The following is a 12738-nucleotide window of genomic DNA, read 5'->3' on the forward strand; positions in this document are numbered from 1 at the left end:
TACGTTAATTAAAGAAGAGAATAATACAAATCAAAGCTTTCGGTTCATAGGTCCAATTGATTTTCTAAGCAGTTCCAAAATAATGTAGCTATTTTTTACTCGAAAGCTTGCGGTTGTTTTGGCTTTTAAAAGTATTTGATATTTAAATAAACAATGGCTTTTAGAATTTGACCAATGTTTTTATCTTAATTTTGACAATTTGCACCTTATGTCTACTGAAATACAATTTAACTTTTTTTGCAGTTTTATGCGTTAATTTTTTGTTTTCTGGTTTTGATACTACCAAATTTAGCAAAATTTTTTTATTATAGGAGTTTGACCAATTTTAACGCCGTTTTCTCGGTTTTTTGCATTATCAATTTAATAACAATTAACATAAATGGCAATCAAAACAAGTTAAAATTGTATATATCAAAAAACTTTAAAGGTGCTTTTACGGTTATGGTTTTACAATTATGGTTTTTACGGCTTCGACGCCACTTTCTCGAAGAAATTAATTTAGTTTTTTTTACATTTTTCCTTATCTGTCGTTTTCATTTTAACTTTTACTCAATTGATGTTTCCTGTAGAATGACGGGTCTCATTGGTTTTATATGGAGGGGCTTGATAAGCCTATATTCTGAATTGAATACAGAGCTGATGGTGATGGCTTTCAAAACCTTGAAAACGATTGTTGTAAAAAACACTATTGTAATTTCGCATTTTCCTTTTTTTGTGTGCGTGTCATTGTTACCTAGTCTCATTAATTACAGTTCACATATGACAATAGGGCACAAGTGATTAAAAATCTAAAGTTTAAATACAATTCGTTATAACTGTACTGGCTTGGACACGGGTTATTTGCAAATTAATTTTTTTTATTTCGTTCGTATTTCTTTTTTGTAAAAGTAAGACATAATCTGGATAGCCACGGGTATCCAGGCTTTTTCTTGATGAACAATTGATCTTATTTAATTACTTCGTTTTTAGCTAATGACTTCGATGACTTTAAAAAAAATGTTTTCGAAAAATTTAAAATTATTTCTTAATTTTTTCACTTTTTCTCTTTTTTGTTATTTTGTACCAAGTCTCATTAATGAGAGGTCACATACCGTTTTATTGGCATTCGAAGAAGGCGCAGCCAAACATATTTTGAGGGTCAAAATTTGGCTTTACGTCTTTGACATTGTTATCTCGCAAGATCCTATTGATTTTTCGTTTGTTGTCTCTAATTGTTGTTCTTTTTGTAACCGCATGAAAAATTTATTAAAGACAGGTCTTAACGCCTTCTTATATAGACATCGGTTATAACAAGGCATTTGGATGTTTTCAGTCGATATCTAAGGGTTTTTATAACTTTGAAATGAATTGTTTTTAAAGAATATAACTAATTTATTAAATTTGCTGTTTTTTGTCTAATTGTAACCGAGCCTTATTATAGACTGGTCCCATATCTTTTTTAGTAAAGTACAAGTTATTTTGATCAGTTTCAATTTTACGTGACGCTATATTGTCTTTGTAATTCATTTTCTCTTTAGAAAAATGGATATAAACTTTTGGATTTAATTAATATTTGTTGTTGTTGTTTGATTTTGTTGTTCGTCTAACATCGCTTTCTTAGTATTGGTAGATCTCATCAATCTAATTCTTTTTTTTTACTCCGCTGAAAAATTTGCGTTCGAGGCGATACTTTTGTTCAAAAAAAGTTTTTGAAAAATACTTGAATTTTTGGGGGTTTTCTTTCTGTTCCTCATTAGGTGGACAATTATACCAAAAATGTGGATTAGCGGGGTCGGAACTTTATGTACGAACGAACATTATCAAACCTCCTTCTTCATTTGAGTTGTACATATAATTCAGAGGTTCATGTTCACCTAATTGATCAATTCTTGATCAATTAGGTGGTCCCCCTACCCCCCACCCCCCCCCCCCCTTATAGACTTTTCAGTACAAAGTGGAGGCCTTGACTAGGGCAGAGCTGGCTTGGTTCAAGCGCCTCAACCTTGGTTACAACACAGCATCGATTATATTTGACAAGAAGCATTAGTAGAGCACAAAATTTGCACTTCAAAGTTGGTTCAATTGATGTTTGGGACAAACAATAAGTCGTTGGTATGTCAAAGAGCGACAAACTGAGAACGTGTGGCAGCTTTCTCTTGACTTTGCTGTTTTGTTATTAGCTTTTGAATTTGCTATAGATTATGCGCAAACGCCGTTCAAACTTATTCAGCTTTTATGAAGAATTAAATAGCGATACTCTTCTGTTGGTTTGCATTAGAGCAACATTCTATTCACTAATTCATAGACTACGATTTCTGTTCATTTGAATTTAGGGCACTCAGCTTTCATTATTCACTAACTATCTATCATTCATCAAAGTTTTCAATCAAGAGTTTTGATATTGTCCCAGTTTAAAAAAAAACTCAAATTTTCACAGAATACAGCTAATAAAAGCTACACCAAAAGTTTAATAGAAAACTTTAGCTGTTTTCAACATCTTAATTCTATAAACTATCAGCTTCGACTACCAATCAAAAATAACAAGAAAAAATTATCTATTTTGGAATCTTTTTTATCTGTCTTTCTAGGTTGTCACAGTTTATAGTCCCATCTCACCCACGTTTATAGACCCACGTTTTAAAATCCAATCAACTATTTACATTTTACTCAAGTCGACTACTGCGACTGTGTGTGACGTCACCATAATGCTGTACTACTCTGCTCTTGGATATGAGAGTGTGATATTGGCAGATTGCACTGTTGGGACTGAGGGTAGTCTCATGTCTGTGGCATCCCAGCACCTCCTCTCTGTTATTTCACGACAGTCAACCATTGGGGTGCTCAAGGACTCGAGAGTTTATGGAGAGTTAGTTTGTTATAACTTTGACCGACAATTTTGCTTTTCATCTAGCCAACTTTTGCCGCATTGTAGGACGTAATGATTTAGGTAATAATTTTTAGGCAATAATAATAAACTGCATGTTTGACTTTTTCTAGAATCGCGTTAAAAATCTAGAAAAACACGCACTTTTGGCAGAAAAATTTGCACGAATCTCAATGAACCAAATCTTATGATCAAGGACAAAATGACAACTGCTAGTGCTCAATGACAAAGTGGCCGACTTTTTGTAATCTTCAGTGCAACAAGCGCCATCTCTTCTAGTTGAACGTTATTGAACCTAAACTAATTGAATCTTACTATCGATGGACAATGTGTTGGGCATTCAACATATACCACATTCTTGGGTGTTCTCCTTGACAACGCGCTCACTTTAAAAAAAGATACCAACTTCTTAAAAAATGGCAATCAGAACTCAAACCCTTTCGAATTATTGGGAGATGTGTTTCCAAATCACACCACAGCTCTTTTGAGAAAGTTCTTGGTTCTAAGGAACGTTCATTATTCATTACCCTTGTTTAGTTCTCAAGGGCTGCACTTGTGAATTGTTTACTAAAATCGAAAAAAAAATCGAATGCGCGCACCGAACTAGTCTTGATCTCAAAAATACTTCCAAGTTTACAAATATAGAACAAAAAAACAAAATACCAAACGCGAGTTAAAGTATTTAATATCACTAATTTCGATTTTTCTTAATATTTAGAAAAATAGAAGAACAGAACTGCATTTCCCAAAAAACAGTTACAGGGGGCCTGAGTTTATACTTCATTGCCGCGAAAAAAACTCAATTTCTGCAAAGTTTTTATATTTGAATAATTGCGTCTGGTAAATATGTACGATAAATTTTTCTATATTCCGTCATGATTGTTGGACTTGCTTTAACTTACCTTTTTTCTTTATTTTCTTTTGAAGTCAGATAAATATCCCAGAGTACTTATCTACAAAATGTACAAATAAGCTTCCCAGAACATGTAAATTTGAATGTACGATGCCCCCTTGTGGTCTGGACATATCGACTTTTAGTCAGGCACCTCAGCCTGCGTTACAGACAAAATTGAATAAAAATGGAGCGATTTTCAGCAATTTGGTGGCGTGAAAAAAAGAAAGTGATCTTTTTTTTAAATTTGAGCTGCATTTATCCTATAAAAAAAACAAAATTTTAAAATCTCATCAAGCGTCGATTCACCTTTTTAATAGCTTTTCAACTGCATGGATCTCTCCGAAAAAGATATCGATGGGACATATATTGACTTAATTGAGAGAAAAGCGAGGGTAGCATAAAGATCCTGACCCCTCTCCCCATAGAAAGGGAGAAATAATGGTTGAAAAAACAACATCACGACCTTTCATGTCTCGGCCATGTTTTGTTCAAACAGTATAGCTTACAAAAATCACATTATGTCGTAGAGTTTTAGCACAATACATGCTAGCATTAGATATCGCTTAATTGTCGTCATTCAATTGTGTGTTTTTATGACCATCTAAACGTGGGTCATTTTGTTTTAATGAGCCATTTATTATCTACAGATAATGATTAAAAACTGTCCCATCATAATGTGATATGAGGTACGAATTCGACGCGTGAAACGATAAGGCGCCATCGAGCGGCTCGACTTAAAATCGTCATTTTACGCTAGAGTAAAGCCAAATCGCGCTCTTTCAAAGCTGTACGGTGCTTGTTTAGCTAATCTAACAGAATTTATTGAACAGTAGTCTAATACGTCTAAACAGAGGAAAAAATCAATTAGATTTTAGCAAAGATTGAAAGAGAAATCTACATGATAAAAGTGTTTCTAATCAAAACGCAGCTGTGTTTACGTGTAATAGCTTTCATACCAAGTAAATAATCTTCTTTTTGTCACATAGCAAACAAAACACGCATTTATATTTTATATTAGTTTTGGTTTGTAATGTACCTTGAAGATTTTACCATCAAAAGGTCATTTTTTGAAAGAACTGACCGTAATGCTTACAAATTTCTCACCCAAACATTGAATAATTTTACGAGTCGTTATAAAGCCATGATGAAAAGCTACTTTTTATTCATTTTTCAACGACTATTGGCATAATATTGAGCTGAAAAATGGCCAATCAAAACTTAATAAAAAACAAACGCTAGCAGTTTCAAGTATATCTTGAGCGTAATTTAGTCACGTCATAAATTAACTGCAGCTTTGTGCTAGCTTTCATTTTTGCTTTGTAATCAAGTTTTTTAACTTAAACTTCGTATTGATATATATACACAATTTTTGATAGTGGATTACACACAAAAATCACAAAAAGTATCAAAATGTGTATCGTTTTTCAAAACTTGAACTATGATGATAAAGATAGTCATATTGAGTATTAAATGTACACGTTGAGACTGAAAAATTGGTCAAAAAACTCAAAGAACAATGGGTTATATTCAGATAGTTTTAAATTGGACTTCTAAAACGCACTTTTTGCTTTGTAAAGTTAGTGAAGCTCAAAAAACAGCTGATACGTTACAAAAAATAAGTGATAGTAAGCAAAGATAGATAGATAGCACAGACTGAATACATGCTGTGTTGGAGCAACTTATAACCTCTTTAGTAATAACTGCGCGTAGTACATTACTTGCCTCCGGTGTAAAGCGATCTTCAAAACAATCAAATCTACTATTCGCTCTTATCACCGTCAAAAAATACCAGGACTACCTTTCAGATTTACGTCGAATTTTATCAAAATCACCATCATAATTTCAAATTCAATACTTTCAGCGGTGGGGTTTATATTCTATAATGACCTGTTAAATTTGATTATCAGTTATATTTGCGACCTCACCACTTAAAAAAATAACAATTGGCTTAATTCATTAATAGTTAAAAATACTTTCAAACTACAGTTGCTTTTATTTTTTCAAATTACAATTTCGCTTAGTTAATATTCTTTATTCTTATTTGTTATACTTATAACTGGCTGGTTATAAGTGTGCCCGGTGTGTTTAGATATCGACTGCACTGTTTGATAAAGGACAGTATAGTTGCCATTACGATCACAGATTCCGCCTACTCTGTAGAACAGTCGTACAAGTTCCTGGAAGATGTAAGTAGTGTGGTGTGGTGTTACTGATGCAAAACAAGTTGGCATTTGTTAAGATCAGTGTCAATACGTGATACCCAAAAGAGGCTCAATATTTGTTGAAATTATCAGGTTATTGAACGTTAAGGTCAAAGAATAAATTTAGTGTTTGGTATTGGGTATTTTGGCGCAGTCGTTAAATTTGCATCGTGTATGGTGTCTTGAAATGGATCAGAACAGGTTTAGGTTTTGATTTGTTAAAAGAATTTCACGGAGATTTTACCTTTCTAATTTTTTCATCACGCAAATTTGAGATGAATAATAAGTAGAGTAAATTGAGACTTGGTTGTGAAAAAGGGGGGGGGGGGGGGGGGTTAAAATATTGGCCTCAAAAAATGCGGAACTCTGTTGAAATTATTCTCATGAGTTCGGCGTCCTGAATGTTTACAATGGATAAAAGGTATAAGAGTTTTTGTTCTGCCAGTAGTATAAGTAAATGACTAGTAGCATACCACGGGGGGGGGGGGGGGGGGGGGGGTCACGCACTGTAGAAAAACGACCCCCTCATTTTGGTCGAAAATTGTTACGTTTATTTTCGATAAATTCATTTTTCTACTTTCTACGACCCCCTCATTTTGGCCGAAAATTGTTACGTTTATTTTCGATAAATTTATTTTTCTACTTTCTACTTTCTAAAATTCTAAAGAATTTTAGTGGCCAAATGTAACGATTTAGAGGGGGTTGTTTTTTTGCAGTGCGTGACCCCCCCCCCCCTAGTGTTACTACTAGTCATTTACTTATACTACTTCTGCCCTTAAACTCGTATTAGTTTCACTCATAATCGTTGTAGCATTTTGTTTGACTGATTGAGTTACTTATACTACTTATAAGTAAATATGCTACAACAAAACCTAACACCTGAAAATTGCGGAACTCTGTTGAAATTATTCTCATGAGTTCACATTACTACAGCTACTACAACTACTTATACTACTTATAAGTAAATATGCTACAACAAAACCTAACACCTGAAAATTGCGGAACTCTGTTGAAATTATTCTCATGATTTCGGCGTCCTGAATGTTTACAATGGATACAAGGTATAAGAGTTTTTGTTCTGCCAGTAGTATAAGTAAATGACTAGTAGCATACCACGGGGGGGGGGGGGGTCACGCACTGTAGAAAAACGACCCCCTCATTTTGGCCGAAAATTGTTACGTTTATTTTCGATAAATATTTTGTCCCATCGCGCTTAAGGGCTTTTCTAAAGAATTTTAGTGGCCAAATGTAACGATTTAGAGGGGGTCGTTTTTTTACAGTGCGTGACCCCCCCCCCTAGTGTTACTACTAGTCATTTACTTATGCTACTTCTGCCCTTAAACTCGTATTAGTTTCACTCATAATCGTTGTAGCATTTTGTTTGACTGATTGAGTTAAACTGATTTAAACTGTTGAGTTATTCGTTTTTTGATAATCTCTCTACGTGAAAAAAAACTACATTCAAATATTGCTCTTACTTCATTTTTTTTTACAAAACCTAACACCTGAAAATTATTTGAAAAAGAAGTTCAGTATTTGCTTTTAAAGAGAAGAAAACATGATTGCATCAAGTTTTAGAGGTAATGTTTTACCATGTAGTAGTTATTTTTGGTCAGAATCCAGTATTATATGTATGATCAGATATATTAAATTCGTTAGGCAAAGGAAATTACTGTTAGAGCATCTCTTTGATTGTTATGAGATCTTTACAGTGAGAATAAAATTTGCTACCTTTGTTGGTTGCGGCCCCAAAATCTCTTAATTGATTGCAATCCTGTGCCCTCTACTAAGCCAATTGTTCCACACTGCGAGAGTCTCACTATGCTCTTATATATTCAGCTACCATTTCAAGCACCATCTTATGATCACAGCTTACTTACTAGAATGTAAACTCTAACAATTAGATCGCGTAGTTTTGAAGACACAAAACCTCAACATGATTACTAGTTGAATCTTGAAATAGTGAAGAAATTTTCATTGATTTTACATGACATAATTTCAAAAAAACCATCGCCTTCGATAATTAAGATTTATTGTTGTAATTTTTTTATGTTTGCATTCTTTAAATCGATGTAGCTGATGGTCATTTAACGTCCGCTACTGCTAAATGCGTTGCTCGGCTTTTGTTTTTTTCAGGAATGTGTTTGTGACATCATTAGGTCTGCTTCCAGTATTGAAATGTTTGAGAAATAATTATGTTCATTTTTATAATTTAAAAAGTTTTAGTTTTGATAGTGTCAACAATCGGCTGATCACCAAATCCCTATCAAACAGGGATTGGTAATATCAAACTAGTCTGAAATTTATTCAAGTACTATGCGACCAATATGTATCTTTTGCTTAGATGACCAGGATTGTTGTTTTTGGAAAACTCGATTAATATTTGAGTGAAACTTTCCAATTGCCAGTTTTCTCGAAGAAGTATTAAGTCTTGATTTGTAAAACATCTTTGGCTTTGTGCAATCTATAACTATCAATATCTGAGTTCGCATTCCGGTAAGCTGAAGGAACGGTACTGTTTGAAAAGGGAGGATCAGATACTGGTAAATCGGCTCTTGAAATTGAGCATTTACGACAACATTATTTTTAATCTAAGGACAGCAGTTGTTTACCTTTTTGTTATCGTTTTTCAAATATCTAGAAAACAAGGAAAATTTTTGTTGTAATTGGCAACAAGGCGTGGACTGTTCAATGCGTGGACTTAGCTTTACACCATGTTTTCACATCATATTTAAAATTTACGGAAATTTAAAATTACTCCCTATCTTTTTCATCATCGTCAATATCGGAAAAATTGTGTTTTTACTATTTTTGTCCTGCCAGCGTTGCCGACATACCATTTTGAAAGAAAACTGTGATGAATGATATGACATGCAATATTTAGGGTTAAAAACCTCTAGATTAAGGTTTTCTCTACCACAGTGTGTCAAATTATAGTAACAGGATAAAAATTTGTTGAAAAATGCAAATTCTGCCAGTCAGGTTTACATGCAAATTTAGATTTTACCATAAATTGAGTTAACGTTTCTTATCAAAGTTTGTCTGCCTACAGATTAGCAGCCATCTAGATTTGTCTAGTCAATGCATTGCTCAAGAGGCGTTTAATACGAATACGAGTATATTCATTCACAAAATACAATTGAGTTTTATATTGCGTATGACTTTTTGTTTCATTTGTGTAGTAAGAATAATATGATGAATGTCGCATTGTTCATTTGACATTTGATTGGCTCAAATCATGTATTGTCTGCGCTATATGTCAAATTAAATACTTATCTTTTAAATAATCCCACATTAACCTCACGTTAGGTAACTGGCACGTAATGCATCTTGAAGGGCCAAACATACGAAAGCGCAAGCTCTAGTCCTGTTGTGAGTTTTTCTCTCCGATTGCTTGAATTGTCCCAAATCATGTTTTGATATCGAAAGCTTGGCTAGTTCGTGTTCTTAACTTAAACGTTATTTGTGAAACGATATTGTCATATTTAACAGGCATATTAAGATCATGTCTATGGTATCATTTCAAAGAACAATTCAATCTAAGCAACGAAACATCGCAAGAAATCTCTTGGTAATTTGTAGAACGCTATAACAACAAGTCCTGGAAGTCAGTGGGTAGCTCCAGGTGAATTGCTTCGATCTTAAAGATGACAATAAAAGGAGTGGTCATGTCAAAGATGCAAAATTTTTCTCCCAATGAACAAAATCATCTAACACAGTACTCGTGATAAAATGCCTTTTCCACAATATAAGTAACTTATGAATTGTGAAAAATGAGGACACGTTTTGGTCACTGGATTACTCAAAACGCAAAACGCAAAATAAATAAATGTGTTTCCGCGTAATCGCAGCGAATTAGGCTTTCAGTCTGCAGTGTATTACTAGTAGCCTGTTCTCAGCTGTCCTTTTTCAGTTATTCCCCTCATCTCAGACTGTTCATTTGGTGAGCATGAATGCACTTTTTTTGGTGAATATGGCCAATTTTTTGCGTCTGAGACGTTCACGTGGTACCATTATTGCAGCCAACATTGGTCAGGCTATGGTCAACCTGAAGCTGTGGTTACGTAAGAGCTCATCCTTACACAGACAGCTCCACGGAGGCAGGATATTGAACTCTCAATCATTGGCGTGTGAATCACACACTTTACCTCTACGCTATGACGCCACAAAAAACTCGAAACGCGAAATTTAATGAAAATTTTTTTGGACATTTGCCACGTAATGGGACTGTGGCCATGTCTTAACAACTCGAGAGACTTGATTTGAAACCCCTTCACAACCGAACCAATTATCTTGAACAGTGTTTTGGTAGACATTGAATGCTTTAGTTGAAATACCATGGCTAACAAAAATATTTTACATTGTCGAAAAACTAACGTTAAAAGAAGATGGAATAAACCTCCAATTTAGAAAGATCGTTGCAAGCTTGAAGCAAACATACATACAGAAATTAATACAGCTACTGACACTATTTCTACTTTCAAGAAAAATTGCAGATTTGGGAAATTGATTTCTTATTATAACTCACAAAACCTATTAGTTTCAATTCAAAATTTCAGAAATTATTGTTCTGAGATTTATGTCAGTTTTGACCATGTTAGCCAAGTGTTATAGATTTTTTATGTTTACCTGTTCGATAAAAAGCAGCACATTACGTTGGTATCGTTACCACGGTTTAATAAACGTTTTATCAGCGGTATCGGTTTTTACTTGCCAGAGTGGATTTTAATTGCCTCTGAATTGCTGTGGTTTCATATCATTCAGGTTTCTTTTTATAACCAATGGAGGATTTTTCAATTTCATTTCCTTTGTATAGTTTTGATTGCTCAAAGGTGGAACTTAGAAAACGGTAAAGGAAATGTGACTTAAGAGCCTTCCTCTATTTCTTAAGAGTAAAAAACTGAATCCTGGAAGAATTTTAAAAAATGTTTTGCAAAAGGTGCCGAGAATTTCTGCAAGGTCATGCATCGCCTTGTAAGTTTTGTTAAAGAAAATATTTGAAAGTAAACTTTTTTCCTGAATCCCTTTTAAAGACATTTAATTCAATGAAGTAACGATATGAGTAACTTATTTCCACATTTTGCCAAGCTGAATTCCATTGTCAAAAGTGAGATATGAATCGTGAGAAATGAGGACACGTTTTGGTCACTGGACTCCTCAAATCGCAAAACGCAAAAGAACTCAAAACGCGAAATTTTTTGAATTTTTTTTCGGACATTGGCCACGTAATAGGACCATGGCCATGTCTCAACAACTCGGGGGACTTGATTTGAAATCCCTTCCAAACTGACATTACATAAAAAATGGAATGAAATTCTAATTCAGAAAGTTCGTTGCAAACTTCAAACAAACAGAATCTAATACAGCTATTGACACTTTTTCTTTTTTCAAGAAATGTCCCAGATCTGAGAAATTGTTTTTTTTTATTTTAACTCACCAAACCTATTAGTTTCAATTCAAAATATCAGAAAGTAGTATTATGAGATTTATTGTCAGTTTTGATCAAGTTAGCCAAGTGTTTTTTTTTATTTTTTTATTTTACCTTCTCGAACATAAAGCAGCACATTACATTGGTATCGTTGCCACGGTTGAATAAACGCTTTATCAGCGATATCGGCTTATACTTGCCAGAATGGATTTTAATTGCCTCTGAATTTCGTTGATTCCATATCATTCAATTTTGCTTTATAATCAATAGAAGATTTTCTCATTTTCATTTCCCTTGTATGGTATTGATTGCTCAAAGGGGGAAGGAAGGAAAGGCTAAAGGAAATGCGACTTAAAAGTCTTCCTCTAGGTCTTAAGAGTAGAAAACGGAATCCTAGAAAAATTTAAAAAATATATTTTGCAAAAGATTCCGAGATTCTGATGAAAATAAACTTGTAATGCATTGAACTTTGAGATTTTCTCTCCGTTTTCAGTATATTTGTTTCTTCGTCAGGTGCACAAGAGATTCAATGCCTCCGAGAGTCTGGTTGCGCGAAGTCAGACGGCATCTGAGCTGCAACTGAACTACGAATTCAGACCAGTTCTCAAACAGTTGATGGTAAGTGACGACAAAGTTTTGCTACTTAGTCCAAGTTATTCTGGACTTTTTATCTGAAAAATTTTTGAAACATCGAAACTGATCCATTCATTTACTCATTTTTCATGTCAAAAATCTAAGGCGAGCATAACAGCGTTGTGCTCAAAACAGATCGGCTCAACTGATCTTTGATAGGTAGTGCGAAAAGCAATTTATTCTTTAGGAGTGAAAAATTGATGTTAATGTGCTTATGAAGCGCTCCCAGTAAACCAAAACATGATACACCTTGCCAGGATATGAATGACTCTGTGATTTTGACAAATTAAAGACATCTTGTGAATGCCATTTGCATGATTCAATAACAATGAAAAATTTTCCTGGCTTCAGTTGAAAAAATTGGGTTTAATATGGAGAATCATACAATGGGGAGACCATTTTAGATTTCCCTTCCAAATTGACTTTTGTGTGCACAGAAATATAGAGGAATATGAAATAAAAAAGATTTTTTCAACTTTCGTTTTTTACAGGGAGTTATCGAAGTTTAATCTTCCGAGAAAAGTAGAATGAATTCCGTTGTTTTTATTCACACTTTCCGGAATTTTTGCCTAAATTTTCGTCAATCTTGAAAAAAAATTTCTAAAAATTTTAAGAATATTGTTCTTGGTTTTGTTTTCAAAGACAAAAACGTAATGTTGACTATTTTGATTAATTTTTTTGTCAAAATTTCTTGCTGATAATTTCAAAATGCAGATTT

At 33.8% G+C, this 12738-nt stretch overlaps 1 protein-coding gene across 2 annotated transcripts in view; it reads left to right on the forward strand.

Moving 5' to 3' along the window:
• The first annotated feature begins 2201 nt into the window (after positions 1-2201).
• The window catches only part of LOC142342876 (vesicle-associated membrane protein 7-like), an 87474-nt gene continuing 76937 nt past the window's right edge, over positions 2202-12738 (forward strand). Inside the window, exons 1-3 of one of the 2 annotated variants that reach the window (XM_075394516.1) lie at positions 2202-2845; positions 5848-5944; positions 11901-12005. In XM_075394516.1, the coding sequence (XP_075250631.1) occupies positions 2685-2845; positions 5848-5944; positions 11901-12005 (363 nt within the window). In that variant the 5' untranslated portion in view covers positions 2202-2684. The remainder of the gene's footprint in view (positions 2846-5847; positions 5945-11900; positions 12006-12738) is intronic. The other variant, XM_075394515.1, reaches the window with a different exon arrangement.

The sequence above is a fragment of the Convolutriloba macropyga genome, chromosome 7, assembly GCF_964194025.1.
Source record: "Convolutriloba macropyga chromosome 7, txConMacr16.3, whole genome shotgun sequence".
NCBI lineage: Eukaryota > Metazoa > Xenacoelomorpha > Acoela > Convolutidae > Convolutriloba > Convolutriloba macropyga.